The sequence below is a fragment of the Ovis aries genome, chromosome 1, assembly GCF_016772045.2.
Source record: "Ovis aries strain OAR_USU_Benz2616 breed Rambouillet chromosome 1, ARS-UI_Ramb_v3.0, whole genome shotgun sequence".
NCBI lineage: Eukaryota > Metazoa > Chordata > Mammalia > Artiodactyla > Bovidae > Ovis > Ovis aries.
Genome location: NC_056054.1, coordinates 14,287,561 through 14,312,771, shown reverse-complemented (window position 1 = coordinate 14,312,771; position 25,211 = coordinate 14,287,561). Strand labels below are relative to the sequence as shown.

The window sequence follows — 25,211 nt, the reverse complement described above, 5'->3', positions numbered from 1 at the left end:
CGTTTGTATGCAGGGGACTTACTGTATTTCCCCCTTCCTCCCATGCAGTTTGGTTGGTTCCTCCCAGGTCGTAATGGAGGGTGGGCAGACCCCTGCATTCTGTACCCCATCCCAGCCATACTTCCTCCAAGCTAAGCGAGTATTTTTCTCCTGCTGCCCCCATCCACCTTTGCACTCTTTTAGACACACACAGAGATGTCCCTTGTTCGCTTCCTAACCCGTGCCTTGGAATGAGTGGCATCAGTGTCTACACCTTGGGCTCTGCACCAAGGAGGACAATGCTCTAGAACTCCAGGATAGTGTTCCAAGACTCTTGGATTCCTAGGCTTCTTTTCTATCCTCCTTCCATCTCATCACTTTAAGGCCTGTAACTAACCAAGTTCAGCCGGTGGGACCTGGGAGGGTGCGCCCCCTGCTGGCCATCGGTGTCTGGTCTGGGTTCCCAGCCCCGCCAAGAGGAACCTGGTGTTGCCACCGACTTCAAGGGTCCCTCCGCCTTGTTGGGGAGAAGCTGACGGGCTGGGCTCTCCAATGCGGCCCCCGCTAGAAGCAGGTTCCTCCTCTAGCAGGAACCGTCCATCCTGCTGGATGGAGCTGTCCATCCACCACCTCCTCTCCCTCCGCGAAATTGACTAGGATCCGAGGAGACATCGCTCAGGGTTCCAGGGTCCTGGCATCAGAGAGGAAAGACGGTGGGGGCGTGGGGGGGGAGGGGGGAATAGCTTTTTAATTTTGGGGGGAGGGGTCTAGAATTTAATTTTCTCCTTTGTGGATCACCACCCTGGGTTTAAAAAAAAAAAAAAAAAAAAGTCGTCAGGCTTCCCTTTCTTTCGGTGCCGTTGACCGCCTGCGAAGAACAGGATCCCCGCAATCCCGAAACCTCAGCAGCCCGAAGGCCTGGTTTCAGGCTCAGTCCTGCGAGCCGAAGGGTCTAAACCCCCATTAGGCGTGGGGCGGGCAGGGAAGGAGAGCGCAGTGTCCCAAAATATAACTCCACCAGCAACAGCAGCTACACACCGACTGCCGACTGGTCGGGTTGAGCACCCAGCGCACTGCCCTCCCTCCTGCCGGCCCGCACGCGCACTCTCCCGGCGGCTGCCCGCCCTCTTCTCACGCCCGGGACGCGCCTCCCTCCCTCCCGCAGCCCAGTCCCGCCGGCTCCACTCTCCGCAGCCGCCTGCTTCGGCCCAGCCGGGTCAGAGCTGAGCATGGAACCCGGTGAGCCCCGGGAGCCCCGCGAGCTCGGGCCGGGAGCAGAGACCGCCGCGGCCCCGCACTGGGAGGAAGCCAAGACTTTCTATGACAACCTCGCTCCCCAGAAGAAACCCAAATCGGTAAGACCAGGGCATGGGTATGGGGCAGGGCAGGGTGAGGGTCACTCTAGGAGGGGTCGCCAGCCCTTCGGGAGGGACCCGTGGTGCCCCTCCGAGAAGGGACGCAGTTCCTCATCACCAGCATATGCCAGGCCGTTGGCATAGGCTCCGTTTTATTTTGAGAGCTCTGGTCGGGTGTTTTTTTATCTCGGAACTCCGCTTCACGCCAGGATCCTCCTCCCCCATGCTGTCATCAGGGCTCAGCTCCGGGCCTCGGCCCAGCCAGGGGCACGGGGACAGCACTTGTTGGTGAAGCCGGTCAGTGGCAACTGCAGAAGCGCCGAGGCTCAGGTAACCGGACTCTGTAAACCCGGCTGCTTGCTGTGCGCTCCGGTTTCTGCCATCCTGCGTACAGGGCTCCGGGCTCGGCTCGGGGTGCCAGGCTCCCTGGGTTTTAAAAGAAGGGAGCTGCACTGGAATCTGCGCTCTGAGCTTAGGGCTCTGCGTCCCTGGCTCTGGGGTCCCAGCGCTGGACTGTGCCCCATCTCCGGGCTCTGCTCCCCTCACAGGGTACCCCTCGCTGGGATCAGCGTTTCTGCTACCTAGGTGGTCGCCTCAGCCCTCCAGGACTCACACAGAGGAGGAGTCTCCTCTCCGCTTGGTTCCTGGGCCTTGCTCACTCCAACTTCCCTGATATCAGAGCTTGGAAAGGGGATGGAGGATGGAAGCTAGCTCAGAGCATCCTCCAAAGAGCTACAAACTGACTTTAAAGCACCCTGCTGCTTCCCTCCAAAGACCCCTCCCATGAGGCCCACCTTGTCAACAGTCATTCCCTGCTGCACCTCCAGTCCTGCTCAGCAGTGCGGATTGAGAGAAGAATTAGGCTGAGTCCCTGCCCCAGGAGCTCACAGAGACCCTAGATATGATGAATGCCCAGGTGAAATCCTTAGCAGTGGGACCATAAGGGAGGCAGTGACCCCTGCCAACTCAGGAAGTCTTGTAGAGGTGGCTTGGTTTGAGCTGATCGTAAAGCCTGAGTAGGTGGACCTTCCCAGACAGGGAGACAGGTTGAGCAAAACACACATGGTTGATGTCTTTGAAACTGAGTGAGAAAATAAAATGCAGGATCTTTAGGAGAGCAGTTGGGAAGATGCCAGAGACCCACAGAGGGTCTTGAGTGCCACATTAAAAAGTCCAGATCTTATTCAGTGGGGTTAGAGGTCTTAAAATTAGGCTCCATGAAGACCCATGTTTCAGAGTGTCTGCTCACAGATGAAGTCAATTCATTTTCTTTCTTCCTCAAACTATGTTTTACAAAAGTAAAAATATGTGATAAAACTCAGCTCACTCAAACGTGTTGTTGGACATTTTAGCACCTTGGAGACTGCCAGTGTGTTACCTTATGCTACGGGTTGATTATCTCTTTCAGCAAACCTCAGAATAAAGCTTTTATGGTGATCTGTTTAACAGAAGAGTATCGTGAGATTGCTGACAACTGTGGTTGAGTTTTCTGAGGCTTGTAGTTTAAAATAGAACAAAACAAAAAAGCCTTTTTTACCATTCGCAGCCACTTATTGGTATGAATCAGGACTTTCTCAATGCTGTGCAAAAACCAGCAAATTGAGACATAAACAAACTGACTAGATGATGAAGTTTAAATTCTCACTGGTCTCCTGTATTCATTGGTGGACATTAAATATAAATATACCACGAACATCTGAATACGTAATACATTTGAATTCATGTGTGTGAAAGTGAAAGTCACTCAGTCATGTCCGACTCTTTGTGACCTCATGGACTGTACCATGAAATTCTCCAGGCCAGAATACTGGAGTGGGTAGCCTATCTCTCCTCCAGAGGATCTTCCAAATCCAGGTCTCCCACATTGCGGGTGGATTCTTTACCAGCTGAGCCACCAGGGAAGCCCAAGAATACTGGAGTGGATAGCCTACCCCTTCTCCAGGGGGTCTTCCTGACCCAGGAATTGAACCGGGGCCTCCTGCATTTCAAGCAGATTCTTTATCAACTGAGCTATCAGGGAAGCCCTATTGAATTCATAGTATGAATTTATACCAATAAAATATGGTACTACATGGTTTACATGTTGGGGCTCCCCCCCAAAAAAGTTTATTTGCATCAAATGTCAACCTACTTTTTAAACAAGTATGAAGACGATTATGGAGCTACCACAGGACTTTTCAACAAGGGATTAACTTGATTCGTTTTCATTTTAGCAAGGTCGCTTTGCTAGAGTGAGGCTGTGTTTGTGGATGGCTTGGAGAGGGTGTGCCTGGTAACAGGCAGAGCAGTGAAGAGGCTGGCTCCTGCCTGGGGAGGAAGCTGGACTAATGTCACAGCCTGAGGGATGGAAAAAAGGGGCTGGAGACTAGGGTGGTGAGTGGGGCTCCCCAGTCCGTTTCCTCCGGGAGCTCAGGCCCAGTCGTCACATCTCAGTCAGTCCCTGGGCCTTGTTCTCTGGGAGGCAAGGAGACTATCGGCTTCCGGGCCCCTACTCCTTCCTGTGGGAACCCCTCCCCCCACTGGCTATTTTGGGGGCTTTGGGCCTCCTGGGCCCCATGCTGGTCTGGCCTAGACTTATCCTCATCCCCCTGCTCCTGAGTGAGTTAACCCTGAAGGTCTATATGAGGCCCTCACCTCAAGAGGTCAGAGGACTTCCTCAGCCCAGACCTGTCTTGTTCCCCTCTCCTCCAGCAGTTCTGCCTCTAAGTCCTTTTAGAAACAGCAGTGTGTGGCCGTGTTCCTATCTTGGGCCCAGCAGGCAAAATCCCAGGGTCTCAATGAGAGCTCCTCGGGCAGACAGGTGGGGCCAGGTTGCCCTGCATGATGCCTCAATCCTTGTCCCTGAAGCAGGAGTAACCAGCCGGTCCCCCAACACCACTCCAGTGAAAGACAGAGAGAGCTGGAGGGACCTGGCTTCTTGGAGTCCAGAGCTCCTAAACTGAGACCTTGGTCTGGCGTAGAGGGTCTTTCTGATTCACGGTTCAGTCCAGTGTCTGGACTTCTTCCTGATTTCTGGAGGAACTGCCCCTAGGTGCACCTGATGGCATTTGACAGGGTGGCTTCCCTCTGCAGCGAGGTCCAAGGACATCTCTAGGTGCTTGGCTTCTCCCTAGCTCCGAGCAGCCCCTTTCCCCTGTTCTTTCGGCTCTGCCTGGAGCCCGGACAGGCTGTTCCTCTCTCCTAGCTGGGATCTGAATTTCCCACAGCAGCTAAGGCCCTCTAGGCCCTTAGACTCCTCCTCACTTGTACAGAGTCAGAGCAGGCTAAGCAGGAGAGCAGGGTACCATCCTGGGACTCTCCATTTTGGGGGTAAAGAGTCCTACCCTTAGAAACCTCCGTCTGAAGGCATAGTGCCCCTCACCAGTTCCCGCAGATCTGGAAAGGGAAGGCAGCGGGGTAGGGAACGGCGGAGGTAGCAGGGGTTGGGGTCTTCCAGGAGTGATGGAGGAGGGGACTAGAGGGGGGTGGTGCTGGTGTGTGGACAGAGGCCAGAGGCTTAGGATCTTACCCTGGCTCTGCCGTGGCTTTGCTGGATGACCTCGAGTAATACTCTGCCCATCTCTGGGCCTCTTTCCCCATCTGTCAAAGAAGGAAGTGGAGACTCCTGGGACTGAGGCAGCTGGGATCTTTTTCTTGCAATGGCCAGAGGTGGGATGCGATGGGATCTGGGCAGGTCAGCCAGAGAAGACCCAGGACACAGCAGTCTGGCAGGGACTGTGGGACAGAAAGTGAGGAGCGAGACCTTGGCTGGCTGCCTGGGCTGGAGCGGCGGCTTGGGAACCTGCCTGAAGGGGCTGGGAGGGCAGCTGGCTCTCTGTCCTTGAAGGGGTGATGGGCCTGTCCCTGGGGCAGTAAGTCCAGGGGGGTGAGGCAAGCTCAGCTCCTGCCTTGAAGGCCAGCAGACCTCCTGGGTTTATGAGAGCAGGTCTCCCTACCTGCCCAACTGTACCCTTACCGTCCCAGGCCATCCCTCTATTACCCCTTTTCTTTAATTTTTACCTTCCTTCCTTGAAGGCTCACAGTGGCTAAGGGGGTTGGGAGGTACCCAGCCCAAGGACACACACAGACACTGGGGGTGGCTGGCAGCTGACAGAGTTCCTGGGCTGAGCCCCAGACGACGGTCACCTGTCGTGCCAGCACCTTAGACTCACCCTGCTGGCCCCACACACTGTCTTGACTGGGGTAAAAGTCAAATGCAAACTGAGGTCTGCCTCATGAGTCTGGGGACTCTGGTCTTCTGTTCCTACTTTGAGGTTCTACAGCTTCACTAGCCACTATGGCTACTTAAGTTTAAACTGATTAAAATTACATGCAATTAAAAATTCAGTTCTTCCTCCTCACTGGCTGCGTTTCAGCTGCACGGACTGCGCTGGACATTTCCATTTTCACAGAGAGGCCTGTTGGACACTGTCCCTCTAAAGGAAGCACGGACCTCTGCCTTGGGGACAGATCATAAGCCCCCTGGGGGCGGGGTCACATCTGTATGGTCCCCCGCACAGTGCCTGTCACATAGTCATCACTCAGTGTTGTCAGCTGATTGGGAGCCAGGCTTGACTCCAGAGAGAGAAAATGGGATTGACGGCGTGGCTGCTAGGGCTGTTAGGGGCAGGCCACAGTGCAAGGTCCGTTTATGAGCCTTGCCCCCAACTGAGTCCCTGCTGCCTCATCTGTCAAATGGGAACCGTGGTCCCAGGATTGCTCAGGTCACAGAAATGTGGTGGGACTCTCTAGACAACTGTGAGTCCCTTGGGGACCTGCATTCTCATCCTCCCCACGGATTATGCAGGGTCCAGCTGCTGCCTGTGGTGGCATTCACCTCTCCCTATTCCACTGGAGGTGCTGAAGGAGTTCTGAGACCCTCATGGGCCCCTGAAAGAAGGCCTTCTGGAATCTCGCACCTGCCTACTCTTCTGGGCTCAGCTGCACTCTGCCCCCCCCTGCACAGGGCTCTGCTCACCTTTGTGAAGGCACGGCGTGTGTTCACAGCTCCTCATGCCTTCCTCCACCCCACTCCTCCTTCCAGGCTCTCCTGAGACGCCACCTCTCCCATAGCAGCTTCCTCTGAACTTTGCTTTCACCTGGTTCTAGCATTCATTTCAGGCCCTTTTGCACCTGTTTACCCATCTTTCTCCCCCACCAGCTTCTGACTCTCAGGGCAGGAGCCGAGTCTCTACCAGGATCATCCTCAGGCAGAGCCCAGGTGCTTGGCACAAAGAAACAATAATAAATGTTTGTCAAGCCTGCATCAACTCAAACAGTATTCTCTGAGCACCTACTATATTTCAAGCAATTTGAACAGATAAGGGCACCGCAATGGAGTTTCTGGTTCATGTTAAATTTGTTATGGCAAATACTGTCTTTCATTAAAATAAATTGCTAAAAAGTTCAGAGACTATAAATATTTACTGAGCACCTACTATATGCTAAGCACAGTTTGGAGGACTAGAGATACAATAAATGAACACGATAACTCTGGTTCTGGCTCCCTCAGAACGTAAGCACGGTTCCTGTTTCTAGAACTCTGGCTAGAAATGGAAATAGTTAAATAAGCAATTGCGCTTCCCTGGTGGCTCAGTGGTAAAGAATCCACCTGCCAATGAGAGAGACTCCAGTTTGGTCCCTGGGGTCAGGAAGAGCCCCTCGAGTAGGAAATGGTAACCCACTCCAGTATTCTTGCCTGGGAAACCCCATGGACACAGGAGTCTTGTGGATTACAGTCCTTGGGGTCGCAAAAGAGTCAGACACGACCTAACAACTAAACAACAACAACAAATAAGCAATTATCTATATTAACATATATACATACATAGTTGTTATCAGGGGTTTATTGAAAATATTACAGCAGAGCAGAAAGATTCAAACGGCTCCACATGGTGTTTTGAAATTCATCCCAACTGTGGGCTGAGTGACCGGCAGATTGGACAGACTACCAAAGTCCAAGAGATTCAGCATTTCCTCAGTGTCAAGCATCTACATCAATGAATTATACTAAAAGGAAAAAATTTACTAAATTTGCTAAAAAGGAAATCAGTAGGAAATGTTGCAAGCCCATTACTAGGGATAAGGGACAGTTTTGTAAAGATGACATGACGGTTGAGTAGAAGCTGGCTGGATGGGGAGTCAGGGAAAGAGCAAATCAGGCGGAGGAAACATCCAGTGTAAAAGTTCAGAGACGAGGTTGGGGAAGATGTGCTCAGACATGAGAAAGGTCAGATAGAGCAAAGCAGGGTAATGAGAAGGTAAGAGAGGAGACAGAGGTAGGAGTCTGTCATGAAGGGCTCCCTACTCCATGCTCAAGGCTGCTGATCAGAGTGTGAGAAGAATTTGATGCCAGTGGGTGCCTGTGTGCCAAGTCACTTCACTTGTGTCTGACTCTTTGCGACTCTATGGACTGTAGCCCACCAGGCTCCTCTGTCCATGGGGTTCTCCAGGCAAGAATGCTGGAGTGGGTTGCCATGCCCTCCTCTAGGGGATCTTCCCGACCCAGGGACTGAACCTGCGTCTCTTACATCTTCTGCATCGGCAGGCAGGTTCTTAACCACACAGAGGGCACTACTGAAGGGGCTGGGCATGATCAGACCTGAATTTGAGAAAAGTCCCCTGACAACAATATGGACCACATATTGGAGGGAATAAGAGATGGTGATGGCCCATGGTAGGGAAGACAGGAAGAAGTGGATGGATTCTAGTAGAGTGGGTAGGTTTGGGTGACTGATTGAAGGGAGCAGAGGAAGAGGGAAGACTTGAGGTTGACTTCTGGGCTCTGGGCTGGGGGATGAGCGGTTGGTGGTGCGGAGCACTGAGACGAAGAAGAAGGGAGAGGGTGAGGTTGAGGGTGGACAGATTGCTGTCCTTGGGAACTCAGCCTTGGGCATGATGAGTTTGAGTGTTTGTTAGTCAACTGGGCAGTTAGAAATAACAGTCTGGAGCTCAGGAGAAAGATCTAGGCCGGAGACAGATTTTCTTCTGTAACTGTCATGCTTCTGGGCGCCCTTTCTTGCCTGGGGCATGTAGCTCCCGTTTTATAACGGGAACCTTCTGAAGACCATCTTCAGCATCGATCATGCTTTAGCTGCTTACACTGTACTCATTTTTCTGCCGTGTCAAGCTGGGCAGCTAGACCGCAAACTCCCCGAGGACATGTGCCTCCCACCAGATTGTCCTCCTCCTTGGGGAGCAGTCGTCTCCCCCCAGTCCCCAGCTGGGTCCTTCACTGAGGGGATCCTGATCTACGTCTGTCCCTGCCCAAGACTGGGCTCCTTAGGGCAGAGGCCGGGCCTGGGATCTCTCCCTGCCCCAGTTCCCAGAAAGGCTGGTACCTGAGACCTGCCTCAGGGAAGTCTGAGGGTCGACCCCTTCTCCTGCATCCCTGCAGCCCAAGCCCCAGAATGCTGTCACCATTGCTGTGTCCTCCCGAGCCCTGTTCCGCATGGACGAGGAGCAGCGGATCTACACAGAGCAGGGCGTGGAGGAATACGTGCGCTACCAGCTGGAACACGAGAACGAGCCCTTCAGTCCTGGACCAGCCTTCCCCTTCGTGAAGGTGAGGGGCAGTCCCACCACTGGCCATGCAAAGCCTTCATGGGCATTAGCTAAAAGCCCTCCCATGGGAGTTGGGGTTGGTAGATTACATTTAGGATGGATAAACAAGGTCCTACTATGTAACACAGGGAACTATATTCAATATCGTGTAATAACCCATAATAGAAAAAATATTAAAAAAGGAATGTATAAAAAAGTATATTCTGCTGCAAATCTTGTTATAATTTCAGACATAGTATTCATCCAAGGAACACTGTTGTTGTTATTTTAATCTTTATTGTTCGGCTACACCGGGTCTTAACTGTAGCATGCGAACACTTACTTGTCACATGTGGGATCTAGTTCCCTGACCAGGGATCAAATCTGGACCTCCCTGCATTGGGAGCCCAGAGTCTTAGCCAGTGGACCACCAGGGAAGTCCCCCAAAGAACACTGTCTTTTATTACAGATTAACTATTTAGAGAGGAACCTAATAATGTAACTGAAAAATACCTTGATCTAATACATTGAACTATTTTATATTTTGTATTTATGATTTATCTACCAAATTTGCTTTCATTTATTTAAAGAAATCTTAATTACTTCTTATTTTTTAAAAAACGCACTCCCATAGGGATTTGAGTAAAGGAAAAGGGTCCCCTCTGGGTAGTGCTACCCCATAGGAGCGTGACTTGGCAAGGGGACAGCCACTGTGGGAAGAAGAGTCCTCCCCATCCCCTGAACAAACACAGCCCCGCTCCAGGTAACCAGCTTAGTGCGTGGAACCTAAGCTGAATTTCGACGTCCACTCACCCTTTTAGTGAGGCGTCGAAATCTAATAATTTATATTATTGAGTGGGCAATAATCAACCCATACAAGGACAGAGATTAGGAGGTGATAGTGTCCATTGACCTGACCTCGAGCCCAGCCCCTGACTTCCCCTCCCCTCCCAGCACTGGATCCCAGCCCACCCCACATCCCCAACCCTGGCTACTAACACCAGGCATCAGTCCCTGGGGAGTCTGAGCCCTAGGACCCACTTTCCCATCCAGGCTCTGGAGGCTGTGAACAGGCGGCTGCGGGAGCTGTACCCTGAGAGCGAGGACCTCTTCGACATTGTCCTGGTGACCAACAACCACGCTCAAGTGGGCGTCCGTCTCATCAACAGCATCAACCACTATGGTGAGCAGACAGCTTTGGCCATGACATGCTCCCTAGAGGACCCCCAGGGTTGGCATCACAGCTCTGCAGGGTGCAGGTATGCCCGCTGGAGTCTTAAGCCCTGTGGGGTTCTGGTAAATAGGCTCTTTCAAAAGACAAAACAACCCCTCCCCTAACTCGGATCATAGTGTTGCCATTTTCAGGGTGTTAATACTCCCATCGTGGCTGATGTCAAGCTATCAATAACTGAACAATCTAACTGGCTCCAAAAGTCCCTGAATGTTTGACATTTGGCCCTTGTAAGCTGGTACGAGCCAGCTCCAGCACATCCTTGCACAGGCCCCACTCCCTTCGCGATCCAATTGGATATCTGCTGCCTCTGTGTCTCAGTTTCTCCTTGCAGTGGGGCTGACAGGTCTTACAGGGCTGCTGGGAGAGGCAGGTGCAGTCGTCAGAGTGAAGGGACTTTGTGTCTTAGTCCAAACTCTTGATTGAAAGTAATGGACCCTCTGGAGCCAGCCTTAGCTCAAGAGAATGATTCTTAGTAGGTTATTGGAGTGCCTCTTGGAACCACAGGGAAGGAAGTAAAATTGAGCCCAAAGGGCCTGAATCCAAGTACTGGTAATCTCTCCAGGGCTCTTTTTCTCTCTGGACCACAAAAGCCCTGATTTCTGCTTCTCTCAGCAAATCCATTCCTTTTTTTCCTTTGTTGTCTCTTTTTTCTCTTTCTCCAAACCATGTTTCTTGAATATGGCCCAAATTTACAAGTTTACAAGTCCTTGTTTTCAGCAATCAAGAGAACCAGTTGGCATTGTTTTAATCCTAATTTCAAACTGTTGGGAGCAGGGGTGATATTAAAAATATTTACCGACTTTGTGACACAAGCTCTGAGGAGTCAGGATGGACACCACCTGTGGTGCTGAGGCAGGGTCCTGAAAGACCCCTGCTGTGCCCTTCCATGGTGGACCGTCCTGTGTGAGGGGCTGGGGCAATGATGGGGTAACTCCGTGGGTTCAGAGCAGCAGCTGTTGACTGACAAGCAAAGTTTTACAGCCCGCACAGATGTGGGTACCAGGTGACTATCAGCCCAGGTTGGAAGAGAATCTGACTGGCCCAGCTTGAAGCAGGTGCCTACCCCAATACAGTCAACTACGATCAGGAAGGATCGACCACAAGCCATATGGCTGGGGACCTGCCTTTGTAGCACTGTGGTTCCCTGACAAGGGGATGTTACTGTGAGCCAGGCAGCCCCTTCAGAGATGCGGTCATCCCCATTTCGTGGATGAAGGATGGGGGGAGCTCAAAGAAGGGGAACGCTGGCCTAAAATCACTGAGAATCACTCTGCTGCCCCACCACCACTCAGAACCATTGGCATCCATTGGACACGGAGGGACCACTCTGAGGTGCTGAGGGTTGACCCAGACATCACCTGGCTCCTCTCTCTACATCCTCCCCAGACCTGTTCATCGAGAGGTTCTGCATGACAGGCGGCAACAGCCCCATCTGCTACCTCAAGGCCTATCACACCAACCTCTACCTGTCGGCTGATGCAGAAAAAGTGCAGGAAGCCATTGACGAGGGTGAGTCAAGCTGGAGAAGGAGAGTGTGGGGGATCTGGCAAAGAGGAGTGTGGGGAGCCAGCGTCAGAGATGGGCAGCCTGGTCCTAAAGCTCTGAGCAGGCGCTAGGGGTTACTATGGTAACTGGAAGGGCAGTACCTCCCTTAATTCCTATGGCCTGTCCTGTAAACCCTGAGAACAAGGTCCCATCTGTTTCACTCATTGCCCATCCAGTTCCCTCTCCCACCTCCTGCCCTACCATGTTAAGGGTGCTTTTACTTATCCACATCACCCAGCCGTCAGTTTCTGTGGGAACCCGCTTTGCAGCCCAGAAAGCTATTCCCTTCTAAAAAAATCCTCCAGATCAGCAGGAGTTCTGATTTCTGTGTGACCATGGGCAGCCTCTATCCCTCTCTGAGCCAGTGAGGAAGGAAATCAGCACTTTTCCAGCAGAGCGTACAGCAAAGCGAGTCAGTTATACATGTATTCATTCTTTTTTGACATTCTTTTCTCATATAGTTCTCACAGAATGTTGAATAGAGTTCCCTGTGCTATACCGTAGGTCCTTGTTGGCGCTCTGTCTTATATATAGTACTGTGAGTATGCTCAGCCCAAGCTTCTGATTTACCTCTGCCACCAATATTTCCCCTCTGGCAGCCAAAAGTTTGCTTTGTAGCCAACAGTGTGTTCACTTACCTCTTCCTCTCTCATGCTGTCTCCTGCCTAGAAGCCTGGCCTCTCTCCCTGCTAAGGCCTACTCACCTGAGCTGCTTGGGGCTCCAAGAGGCTTTCTTAAGCCCAGAGCAGAACCCATTTTCCTAGACAGATGTCACACCCTCTGGTTGGGACCTTGGCACTGTCCTGCCTGAGTCCCTCTATATGTCTTTAAGTTAAGCCCAGGCTGGGGAGCAGGGCATAGTCAGGAGGGAGGCCCTGCTCAAGATCAGATGATTCTGGTTCAGGCTGGCTCTGGCACTGTTAAAGCTGAGAAGGAACCTGGCCTGATGTCCAGGGCCTGAGCTTGCTTATAGCATCCTCAGGCTTAGTGAAGGTGAGGTGAAGCTGGCATTTCTCACTCCTCCCAAAGCTCTGCCTCTGCCCAGGCCTACGGACCCTAGATCCCCAAAGAGCAGGGCTGACGTGGCCTTTGGAGAGGTAAAGAATTGAGGATGGGCTGAGCACACTGCCCAGGTCTCCAGCCTCCTGAAACTGCTCTCTGTCATCCAGTGAGCTCTAGTCTGGAGCTAGGGTTCGCAACAGGCATACTGGACCCCATGGAGAAGTCCAGAGTCTGTACACAGAGTCACATGTCATTAGTGCTGCCTCCCACGGCCACCCGCGTTACCCCCGGGAAACTTTAAAGACCAGGCAGCCCTAGGTAGGGCATGTAGGGGTGGTTTACCTGCTAAGTCGTGTCCTATTCTTGCAACCCCGTGGATTGTAGCCTGCCAGGCTCCTCTGTCCATGGGATTTCCCAAGCAAGAATATTGGCATGGGTTGCCATTTGCTTTTCCAAGGGGTCTTCCCAACCCAGGGATCAAACCAAGGTCTCCTGCGTTGCAGGCAGATTGTTTACCATCTGAGCCACCAGGGAGTAGGGCATACCTGGCTGCAGACTAGGGGGTGCCCACAGCGCCCCCACCCCAGACTGAAGCCTGGGATCCTTGGACAGAGCTGAAGCATCCTTAATTTTATCAGGGTCGAGAAGGTGAGGGACTTGCAGGAACCAATAGTAAGAGAGTAACTGAGGCCCAGCCAGGGTCAGGAGTCCTTCCTGTAGGTGTACATGAGGGGCCTGTGAGGAGCCCTAGGAAGGACAGTGGTGGCCCTGGGGGCCCTGCCTTCTACTCAGGACTGATGTTCAACTGTCCATACCAGTATGGGCTTGCTAAAGTATCGAAAGGCCTGATACTGATTGATAAAGATTAATAGCTCCTGCCCTGTGCCTTCCAAGTGCCCTCCCGTTCGCTGGGAGCCCCTCCCCACCAGACCTTCCCTCAAAGCAGCAACTAAAGGGGAAACCCTGGCTTAGGCTGGGGTCCTCAGAGCCCTACTCAGAGATAAAGCCACTGTCCATTCTTTTTTTTTCTTGGCTTCACTTCATGTAGCATGTGGGATCTTAGTTCCTCAACTGAGGATCAAACCTGCGTCCCTTACATTGGAAGCGCAGAGTCTTAACCACTGGACTGATAGGAAACTCCCTCCACCGTTCACTCTTACTGGCCTGTTTTGTAATATTCTGAATATTGTTCCTCCTTGGCTGGGCCCTGAGTCCTGGGTGAGGCAGATGGGGTAAGGATAGGGTGAGATAGCCCTCTCCTGGCCCCGCAGGCAGCTGAGGCAGGTGTCAGGGCGCCTATTACCTGGACGAGGGGGAACATTCTTGCCTCTTTCCATGCAGGAATCGCAGCGGCCACCATCTTCAGCCCCAGCAGGGACGTGGCCGTGTCCCAGAGTCAGCTGCGCGTGGCCTTCGACGGGGACGCTGTGCTTTTCTCAGACGAGTCAGAGCGCATTGTGAAGGCCCATGGGCTGGACAGGTTCTTTGAGCATGAGAAGGCCCACGAGAACAAGCCTTTGGCCCAGGTGCTCCACACACTCCTCGGAACCCCTGGGTGGAATAAGGAAGCTCCCCAGAACCTGCCCTTGGCTGGAACCTCCAGCCCAGAGCCAAACCCTAGGCTCATCCCAGAATCCAGCCAGGGCCCCTCCCCAGGCCTCCAGCGCTCCTTTCTCTCACCTTGACCCCTGGCTCCTCTCAGTGAGCTTCTACCTCTTCTCTGAGCCCATACCCCTTTCATGACATTCCTAACCCCTCTTTGAAGCCCCCGTTCTCTCTTGAAGCTGCTCTCTGAAGCCCATGCCTCTTTGCAGCTCATTTATGAGGTCCCCATCCCTTCCCTGGAGCCCCCATCCTCCTGCTAAATTCCCATCCCCTCTCTGAAGGCCTCTATCTTCTTCTGGATCTCCATCCCTTCTCTGAAGTCCCCATCCCTCTCTGAATGCCTCACCCTGTCTCTCTGAAGCTGCCCCTCCCTCTCTGAGATTCCCCCACCTCTCTGAGCAGGGTCCCATCCTCTCAAGAAGCCCCCGATTCCCTCACTGGAGGAAAGGAAGAGCCTGACAAATGTCCCTCCTCGGGGCAGGTAGATCCAGCTGGTGTGGGGTCTGGGGCAGCCCATCTGCTCTGGGTCATACCACCCCTTCTCACTTTCTGTCTTCCATCCATTGGCCAGGGGCTCGGAGATCCTCACTCACCCTCAAACTACTCAGAGTCTCCCTGAGAGCAGAACAGACCTAGAGCTGATGGAAATCCCCTGGGGTTGGAACTACTGGGATTCTCCAGCCCATGGGGAGCTCCTGTCTATGCTTTTAACAAAAATCTGGGTGCTCAATTACACCAAAGTCCCTCTCTCCAGGAGCTCAGCTGGCTGTAGCTATGACCCCTGAGTATTCATTTCACTTCCTTGTTTGTTGGTTCCTTCCTAAATCCTTAGGAATCCAGAGCAGGACAGTTTGTTTGTTTGTTTGTTTTATACTAAGTGAGAGGCAGAGCCCCAGGAGACCTCTGCTTTCCCCAGGTCACCCAGCAAGTGAGGGGTCTCCAAGATTAGAAGCACACCTTTCCTGATCCTTTCCCTGACCCTATGAAACTGGAGCATGACCCTGTGAGCCACCCATGTGCCCCAGGAGCAGGGTCAATACTGGGCAGTGACACACTGGTCTGTCTGTCCCAGTAGTCTGCAACCAGAATCCATTCTGTTTGAAGGGTGCCCATGCCATAGTTACTAAATATTTTTAATCTCCTCCCTGCTGATGAGCACAAAAACCACACTTACAGAGCTGTAGGACAGACACCCATATACCTGGTGGGCTGCTGTAGTAGCAGGGGCCCAGGTATGTTTTTTCAGTCACAGCAGTGTGGACACCTAGAATGCCATGGGTACCTACAACCCAACTGATGCACGCAGTGGCCCGAGCAGGCAGGGCGGAACTGAGAGATTAATAGGGATCCTGCAAAACACTCCAACCACAAACAGCAAGATCTTAGTGCTGTAGGGAGGAGCCCAGCTGGTGAGGGGGCAAGTGTTTGGGAGATGGGTAAGCTCACAGCGTTCCTTTGCCTTCTTGTAGGGCCCCTTAAAGGGCTTCCTGGAGGCACTGGGGAGACTGCAGAAGAAGTTCTACTCCAAGGGCCTGCGACTAGAGTGTCCGATTCGCACCTACTTGGTGACAGCGCGCAGTGCAGCCAGCTCGGGGGCCCGGGCTCTCAAGACCCTGCGCAGCTGGGGCCTAGAGACGGATGAGGCCCTGTTCCTTGCAGGAGCACCCAAGGGCCCCCTTCTGGAGAAGATCCGCCCGCATATTTTCTTTGACGACCAGATGTTCCATGTGGCTGGGGCTCAGGAGATGGGTACGGTGGCCGCCCATGTGCCTTATGGCGTGGCTCAGACATCCTGGCGGACCTCACCTACGAAGCAGGCCCCCCCTGCGCAGTAGCTGAGCCAGCAGCCTCGCTGACTCACAGGCATGGTTCCCTGTCATACACGTCACCTGATGGACCCTTCTGGTTCCTCACCTCTCTGCTCTTCTGCATGTCTGCCCTCATCCCTGGGAGTGAGGTACCTGCAGGAAACTGCAGACAGGGCCAGCATCTTCACCAGCCCTCCTTTTAGGCAAACACTGTGCCATGATCCTGGCTCAGAAAGTAAGACTGTACAGAGTAGCTGGGTTTCAGGGGGAAGTTGATGAGACAGGGTGGGAGAGTCAGAGCAGCCAGGATGCCTCAAGGGGGGCTTCTGAAACTAGCTCAGTGTAGTACAAAGAGATGGGATCTGGCTTCTAAGCTCTGTCTTGGCAAATTAAGTGTATGACTTTAAGTTCCGTTGCAAGGGACTCTAGGATGAGGTGACCTCCCCCCGAGGTGCGCTGGTGAACACTCCGTCCTTGCAGTAGCCCCTGCAGCCCCTTTGTCACCATTTCCTGGGGGAGAACGCTCACTGCTTGATGAGTCAGTTTCCCCATCTTCTAGGTGGTCTTCAAACTCTCCTTTAGCTGAAGAAGCTTGGTTTTTATGAGATTGCCCTCTTCGATGAAAGCATTGTGTACCAGGGCTGCTCTTGATATACATGGCACTTTTGTACAAGTTATAGAAGGACGAGGTCTTTGGAATGAATTATGAAAGGAGAACTGTTCCTGTGAACTGACCCAGACCACACTGGGGTTCACAGCTTGGTTAGCAGGATATAGGCTGGATTTCAGCCCCTGCTGGCTCCTGAGCCCAGAGGCCTTTGTCAAATGGGCAAGATATGCGCAATCAGCCACAACCACTTCCCTACAGTTTTACACATTTGGGAACCACTGGACTAGATGGCCTGTCTGCTTCCTGCAATCCTGTTGAGTCATCAAGGGTCCACAGCCAGGCGCAAGAATTTGTGGAAGGAGTGAATTTAACCTGCATGCAAACTCTGCTGTGGCCAGCAGGGGGCACTGCCTGATCAGTGCTTCCTTTGCTTTTGTTTTCTAGCCAAATTTAATTTGTTCCTCCCTGCCAACTCTCTCATCTCAGTCTTTACTCCCTCCGTGATTGTATCCTGCTTTGCTGCCAAGCAGCCCTGTTGGTGGAGGAAGAAGCGGAGAACTAGTGTTCACCATTGTAAGCTCAAACTCAAGGGAGAAAGCTCAATGACTGAAGTGGGAGGTCATCCAGGATTAGCCCGAGGGAAGGCCTGCCTGGGGTGATGTAGAAAGTGTGAAGAGGTCTGGTTTGGGTTGTGACTGATTAGTGAGGAAGGAGCTGAAATGTGCACTAGCAAGCTTCTCCAGCGACGGGATTCTGAGTGGAGGTCGTGAGCTCCTTGGCTCTAAAGATGCTGTGCAAGAGACTCCAGGGTGAGATGACTGGTGAACTTGCAGGAGCCCCTGCAGCCCCTTTGTCACCAGGGGAGAACTCTCATTGCTTGATGAGTCAGCCTCTTCCTTTGCTGACAAGCCTGGCTCTCTCTGGAGAGAAGGTGGGAGCACCAATGATTAATCCCACAGGAAGATCCAAAGGGGTAAGCAGACATCAGTGGCGGGGACTGATTGTCTAGCTCCCCAGGGGAATTCCCAGCTGTGAGCAACCACTTTATGAGGCAAGCCAAAGGTGCTATTGGAGGTGTATGCAGGGGAGCTGGAATGCTTCTGGGGGCAGGGAAAGGAGTGAAGGGCAATGTGGAGCCTGTCCTTTGTCCTTTTGAGGACTCAGCCCAGGGTCCGAATGGCGCAGGTTCTGGGCAGTGTAGGGCATAGTAGCAGAGTCAGAAAAATAACCCAGGAGGGAGAACAAAGTGAGAAGACTGAGCTGGCTCTGGAAATGAGCAGCAGTTTGTGTGAGAAGAGTCCTGGGCTCGGCTGTCCCTCTCAGTGCTGGAGCAGCCAGGAGTCTGACTGTGCGGAGGAAGGGTAAGGCTGTGCCGCGGATGGGGAGTGGAGGGGTGCTGAGGCAACTCTGCTGACGCTTTATCGGGGAATGGGCAAGTGATAAAGGTGTCCTTGCACGAGGTCGTTCCCAGCCACAGTCAGGATCCTTCCAGGCCTCCGGTCAGAGGATCTGGTTGGGAGCTCTTTCCTCTGCCGAAGCTCAGCCCAGCCAGAGATATTGCGAGGCCTGAGGACGACCTCGAGGAGATGAAAAGGAAGTGAGGGAAGGAGCTCAGCCCCAGTCATCCTTGCTCTTGGCCAAACCACACCAAGGCCTTCTGCCTTGCTTTCCTCTGGGGTCAGAATCACCACTTGGATGAGCCTCCAGGGCTCTCAGAGCCAGCTGGTAGCCAAAAGAAGCCTGAGAGGCTGGGCACAACCGAAGCTCACTGCTTGGACTAGGCTGAGTGACCAGGGTGGACACGTGCACTTTGAGGGCAGCACCAGATGTCACCTAATTAAGATACACCCCAGGGACTCTGAGACCAAGAGGTCTTGCCTCTAGGACCTCGTGATTACAGGGCTGATTCTTCCAGGGCTCTCAGGAAGCAGGAAGGTATGATGTGGAAAGCAGCAAGATAAGGTGCGCTAAAAGCTATCTATTTCACTGGAGCACTGTTAATAGACTTGGATAGCCCTGGGCAATGAGAGACACGAGGGTCCAAATTCTATAATTGAAACCATAAATGAGCATTTCAGGCCTGGAAAAGAGCTTTCAGTGGCTGCAATAAAAGGCCAGAAGTCCTGGGGGCAAGCTGAAGCAGCTGCCAGACACACCTTCTGATTGTTTCAAGTGGTGAGGAGGTGTGCTGGGGAGAAGACTGTTTATTGTGTCAGCAGGCAAATTAAAAGTGAACGTGAAAGAGGAGAGTGGAAAAAGCTGGCTTAAAACTCAAGATTCAAAAAACAAAAATCCAGTCCCATTCCAAAAACGGTGTCCAGTCCCATCACTTCATGGCAAATAAATGGGGAAACAATGGAAACAGTGACAGACTTTATTTTCTTGAGTGCCAAAATCACTGGAGATGGTGATTGCAGCCATGAAATTAAAAGACGTTTGCTCCTTGGAAGAAAAGCTATGACCAACCTAGACAGCATATTAAAAAGCAGGGACATTACTTTGCCAACAACGGTCCATCTAGCCAAAGCTATGGTTTTTCCAGTGGTGATGTATGGCTATGAGAGTTGGACCATAAAGAAAGCTGAGTGCCAAAGAATTGATGCTTTTGAACTGTCGTGTTGGACAAGACTCTTGAGAGTCCCTTGGACTGCAAGGAGATCCAACCAGTCCATCCTAAAGGAAATCAACCCTGTATATTCATTGGAAGAACTGATACTGAAGCTGAAACTCCAATACTTTGGCCACCTGATGCAAAGAGCTGATTCATTGAAAAAGACCCTGATGCTGGGCAAAATTGAAGGCAGGAGTAGAAGGGGATGACAGAGGATGAGATGGTTTGATAGCGTCACTGACTCGATGGACATGTATTTGAGCAAGCTCTGGGAGTTGGTGATGGACAGGGACGCCTGGTGTGCTGCAGTCCATGGGGTTGCAAGAGTCAGACACGACTGAGCAACTGAACTGAGGCAAATTAAAAAGCCATACAAGCACCGGAGCCCCTGGCCCAGCCAGGGACGGCAGCGATGGAACAGAGAGGACACAGCTTCTAACCAAAAGCATGGCACTCCTGCAGAGCATGTCCCAGGAAATACTTACCAACCAAGTCCCAGACCCAGTGGAAACTGCCACTTAGTTAAAACAGAAGCCCTGTTACTACGCACTGAGACTTCCAAGGTCACTGCAAAACAGTCCTCTCCGCTTTCTGAGAACCCAGTCAGAGCAGTGGGGATATAGCAGAAGATGCCAGAGGAGTTGAAATCATAAAGAAGTCTAAATCCAGGGTGGATTCAGCATTATAATGATATTTGGCTGGTGTGCACCAGTCCAGCCAAACTGGTGCTTATAATACTGAAATGCCTCCATAAATAGCATTGTCCTGAGCCCCTGAGTGCCCCCTCCCTATTGCCTCAGCTGCCCTGGCCCCTCTGTCTTCTCACATTTCGGCAAAAAGGGGCTGTGGGAGCCTGTGCCAGCATGACGGATGGCCGGTGTCCACTCTGGTGGTCTCCCGGCTCCGCTGGCTTAGAGAGGTGAAGTGAGTTGTCCAAAGTCACACAGCTGGGAAGTAGCAGCAGGAGAACTCAAGCTCATGTCTGTTTGATGCTGGGAATCAGGCTCTCAACTCTTCTGCCAAATGGCCCATCCATGTGCTTAGATGTGACGCTTCTTAACACCGGACAGTCTGTTGAACGTATTGACTCCCCTGCCTGGCAAAATGACACAATAGACTTGAGTGGGTACATCTTTGTTGCACCTTCCCAAATAGCGAAGAAGAATTTAAGCTAGAATCAAGCATTTGCAGACTTTCTGAAGCACCTCCAGACACCCCCATGTTCTGTGGAACTCCGCATGTTTGGGCTGATGCTGGGTTTGGCGAACTGTGGCACCTTGGGCCAAATCTAGCCCACCTGTTTTTCCTTTTAATGATTTTTTTCTTATGTCTGGCTGTGCAGGGTCTCGGCTGCTGCGTGGGGTTTTCTCTAGCTGCGGCAAGCAGGGGCTACTTTTTAGTTGTGGTGTGCGGACTTCTCCTTGTGGTGGCTTCTCTTGTTGCGGAGCAGAGGCTCTAGGGTGCGTGCAGCCTTCAGTACTTGCAGCGCGTGGGCTTAGCAGTTGTGGCTCCAGGCTCCAGGGGGGCCTTTGGCAAGTGCCTCAACTTTCCTGGGATTATTTTCTCCCCTCAGTTGCATCTGACTCTTTTTTATCACCCCATGGACTGTAACCCGCTAGGATCCTCTGTCCATGAGATTTCCCAGGCAAGAACAGTGGAGTGGGTTGCCATTTCTTTCTCCACCTACCACCTGTTTTTGTAAAGAAATTTTATTGGAATATAGCCATGCCCATTTGTTTACATACGTCTTCAGCATTTGAACTACAGCAAGAGAGTTGAATTGCTTCAACAGAAACCAAGGAGCTGAAAATTTTCCTCTGGGTCTTTGTGGAAAGAGTTTGCTGACCCCTGAGTTAAGGCAAACATCCCTGGCCTACTCCTCGTGGGAGAGACCAGCTTACATCCACCTAAGCATTCAGAGGCAGAGGCTGGCTAGGTTGCAGAGGGGGGCAGCCGGAGTGGGTTCTGTGCCCATCTGCAGGCATCATCAGGGGTTGTAGGCATTGAGAATCTTGATGCTAAACACTGTAGGCCCTTAGCATCTGAGGACTGAAGATTTCAAGGTCTGTTTTCAAGTGCCATGGCACATAGTAATTTGGAATTTCGATGCACACATATGATTTGATTGCTGGGTGAGGGGCAGGGAACAGGACCCCTGGCTAAAGCTGAGCCCAGCTGGCTGGCTTGTATCTGCTCAGCACAGCCGTGTGGTTCTCAGCTCATGAGTGCCCCCTGAGGAGTTTCTTGAGAAGTGATAAGTGCTGGTAAATAGATGGGCCTTAGGTAAATATTAGTTTGGGATAAAGTGAAGTCCCCCCTGTTGACTTAAGGACCTTGATCTAACAAGTCATCCACATGCTGTCTGTGGAAGCAAGAAATAACTCTTCACAGAGAGGATTCCAGGGAGAATTTCAGCTGGCTCAGAAGTTACTGATCAAGTAAGATAAAACTCAGGTGAAAGCTGGAATGACAGTTTTCCTGTGGTTGTGAGAGGGTCACAGACATACATATCCTCATGCTGGAATTGTAGGTCAGGAGAAATCTGGAGATTTAGGGAACGGCAAGTGGTGCTTACTGCCATGGTTGCTGGCACTGTGCCACAGTAGAAGAATACCCTTCAGTGCTAAGCGCAGACCTGGCTTCAGAAGCCTTCTCAACCCAGCATTCTAGGCAGCCACCACTGGTGAGCTGGAGTTGACACGAAAGATGAAAAACCTGTTTTGCCATCCCTATTGGTGGTGGATATTGCTCTCCAGGGGGGTGTGCAAGGCCCTGAATGTTTGTTCTCTGATGCTGTGCTGCAACTCTGAGGATGCTAGGGTCTCACCTGGCTAGGTGAGAGGAGGGAGGCGGGGAGAGGACGGAGAATGGCATCCTGTGTTGGCAGCTTCCTTAGAAGGGGTGCCTGAGGACTTCCCTGGTGGTCCAATGGTTGAGAATCTGCCTGCCAATGAAGGGGACACAGGTTCGATCCTTGGTCTGGGAAGATTTCACATGCTGTGGGTCACCTACGCCCATGCGCCGGAACTACTGAGCCTGCACTCTAAGGCCTGCGGGCGGCAGCTACTGAGCTTGCATGCCCTAGAGCTGTGCTCTGCAACAAGAGGAGCCACCGCGATAAGAAGCCGGCGCATCACAACTAGAGAGTATCCCCCACTCCCCACAACTAGAGAAGACCTGGTGCAGCCAAAATTGAAATAAAGTAATTTTTAAAAAATAAAAGAAGAGGTGCCTGAGAAGCAGTGTCTCAGGTTTCACCGTCTTCAAGCAAAGTACAAATGCCCCTCCTACCAGTAGGGGGCACTGCAGGCCAACACTCTGCTGCTGGCCGTAGTTTCTGGTTTTCTTTGCTGATTATTTTTCTCTCCTTCCCTGTTACTTGGTGCTGTGCTGGACTCCTGCAAGTAGCTTAGTCAAAAAGGACTTTGGGTGCTTTGAAGATGTTCGTTGAACGTACCTTTGTGATTAGCTGCTCTTACCAACAACCACTGTGATGGTGTGTATGAACACACATATGCACGTGCAACAGGACAAAAACTGCACATGTGCAGGCTTTTTGTGCATGTTGTGGTTTTGTGGGTTTGTATAATGTTTTGTGGGTGTGTATAATGGGGCAGATTACTCTGCTAATGACTGAATGTGTGTGTGTGTGTGTGTGTGTGTGTGTACAGGATGGTTATCTCTGTTAACCAAGGGTCCTGGGTATACTGATGGCCAGCCCTGCTTCCTGGGACTAGTCCTGGCTCTTCCTGTCATCTCATGGGCGTTTTCACATGTGCAGCGTGGGGCCCTCTGAGGCCAGGCCCCTTATCTATTTCTCCAGCTTCTATTCTCTGGCCAACAAGGTCTTGGCTCCTCACCCTCTGCCTCCCACCCTTCATCCCTGCAGCCTTAGAGACAAAGTGGTAGAATCACTCCTGAATGCACCTGCCTCACCATCTACATTTATTTCTTCCCTTCTCTTGACAGTCCTGAGGCCAGCATATACCTTCGGGCAGATTGTGCACTGCACAAATGCAGATGGAGCCATTCACACTGTGAGTGATACCTCCTAGGCATCTATAAAAGCTGCTAACAGTACCCAGCTCCCCTGGTCATCTCATGGCCATAGCTAGGAAAGCTGCCTTCTTCCCTGCCCTCCTGGTCCTGCCTGGCCTAGACTGGGACTGTCCTCCACTTGGGTGTTCTGGTCTGATCCAGAAGGGACTTACCCTTGGCCTTGATCAGGAAGTATCTGATGGGTCATCCCCAAGAGGGCTTTGGATTCAGTTTATGAAAATGAAATATGGCTGGCAACTTTTCGGTCACAAACCAAAACTCTGCAGACAGGAGTCCTGACTTCCACACTCCTGGCCTGCAGGTAAAAACATCTTCATGGGCCAACTGTTAAGATGGGTCTGCTATGGAATTAGGGTAGAAGCCTCAAGGCTGGGCGTGTAGCTTCATCAGATAGAAAATGATGAGGTCACTATAGACTGGACGTCTGGGCCAGGCCACAGACTCTGATGCCTCCGAGGGCCAGGCAGGAGACATGAATGAGCAAGAGGATTAAGCAAGGACTGTAGCAAAATGGGGAACACAGATACTGTCGTCTGACACGGTTGCTGCTGTGTGGGAATGTGGGCTGCTGTTGCCAAATATTCCTCCCCATTTTCCAAGAGAAGCTAGAAATTTGGACTTTTAAATGTTGGCAGCTATTATGAATTTAGAAAACACTGTGCGTGCCAAATAAAACACATCTTACAGGCCAAATCCAGCCTTTGAGTTTCCAGTTTGCACCCTCTGACCCAGGCTTGGTGAATTGGGTTTTTCAGAAACGAGTAATTAAGAGTATGAAGATATAATACTCAGACTCACAGAGCTTTGGATCTTTAAGAGACCCTGGAGATAACCTGGTTCATACCTTTGTGTGTTTTAAACTGTGTACACATAAACTCCTTTATTAACAGTACACACATCTCTGGGCTTCCCAGGTGGCGCTAGTGGTAAAGAACCCGTCTACCAATGCAGGAGACATAAGAGACACAGGTTTGATCCCTGGGTCAGGAAGATCCCGTGGAGGAGGACATGGCAAACCGCTCCAGTATTCTTGCCTGGACAGTATTCTCCCACGGACAGAGGAGCCTGGCAGGCTCTACTCCATAGGGTCACACAGAGTTGGACACAACTGGAGCAACTTAGCTTGCACACACACATATCCTGACGTTCTAGTAGAAGTGTTAGTCGTCCAGTCGTGTCCAGCTCTGTGACCCTATGGACTGTAGCCTGCTCGGCGCCTCTGTCCATGGAATTCATCAGGCAAGCGTACTGGAATGGGTTGCTATTTCCTACTCCAGGGGATCTTCCCCACACAAGGATCGAACCCAGGTCTCCTGCATTGCAGGCAAGTTCTTTACCATTCAAGCCACCAGGGAAGCCCATATCCTTAAGCTCTAATTTCTACTCACCAACATCTTGGTACCCCCAATTTAGAAGAAGATTTAAAATGAAACCTCTACACATAGTGGGCTTGTGTCTACCTGTCAGAAGCCCTATTTTATACCATTTGTTTCTGATAGGTCTACTTCAGTCTTTTGCAAACATGGGCTATCCTGGCCATCCTTATAACCTGGCTTGTCTCGGTTGCTTTCCATGGTAGACCTGTAAGTGCCTCCTTAAACAGGTGGAGCCTGTGTTTCATCCTCTGTGGGACTTCCCTGGCCTGGGGGTGAGACCGCTGGTGCGTTTCCCAGCATGGCCCCTCCGTGGCCTGCCCTCAGCCCTCTGCAGGCCCCAGCCCTGTCTGGCTCTGTAGCGTTTACCCAGTCATGCAAGAAAGGGTGCTCTGTGCTTGCTGGCGTGGGCTCCTCTCACTGCTCATGCTTGTCCTACTCCTAGTGTTACAATCTGGCCTTCTGCTTCTTAAAAGCCATTCAAATAAACAGAGGACTTTTAAAATAAA

General features: G+C 51.8%; 1 protein-coding gene across 1 annotated transcript; it reads left to right on the top strand.

Moving 5' to 3' along the window:
- Nucleotides 1-1,147: 1,147 nt before the first annotated feature.
- NT5C1A (5'-nucleotidase, cytosolic IA) lies at nt 1,148-25,211 on the top strand. The gene is made up of 6 exons (XM_004001830.5): nt 1,148-1,334; nt 8,710-8,877; nt 9,909-10,038; nt 11,476-11,598; nt 13,978-14,162; nt 15,711-25,211. The coding sequence occupies exons 1-6, from the start codon at nt 1,209-1,211 to the stop codon at nt 16,074-16,076; spliced, it is 1,098 nt and encodes a 365-aa protein (XP_004001879.2). The 5' UTR covers nt 1,148-1,208; the 3' UTR covers nt 16,077-25,211.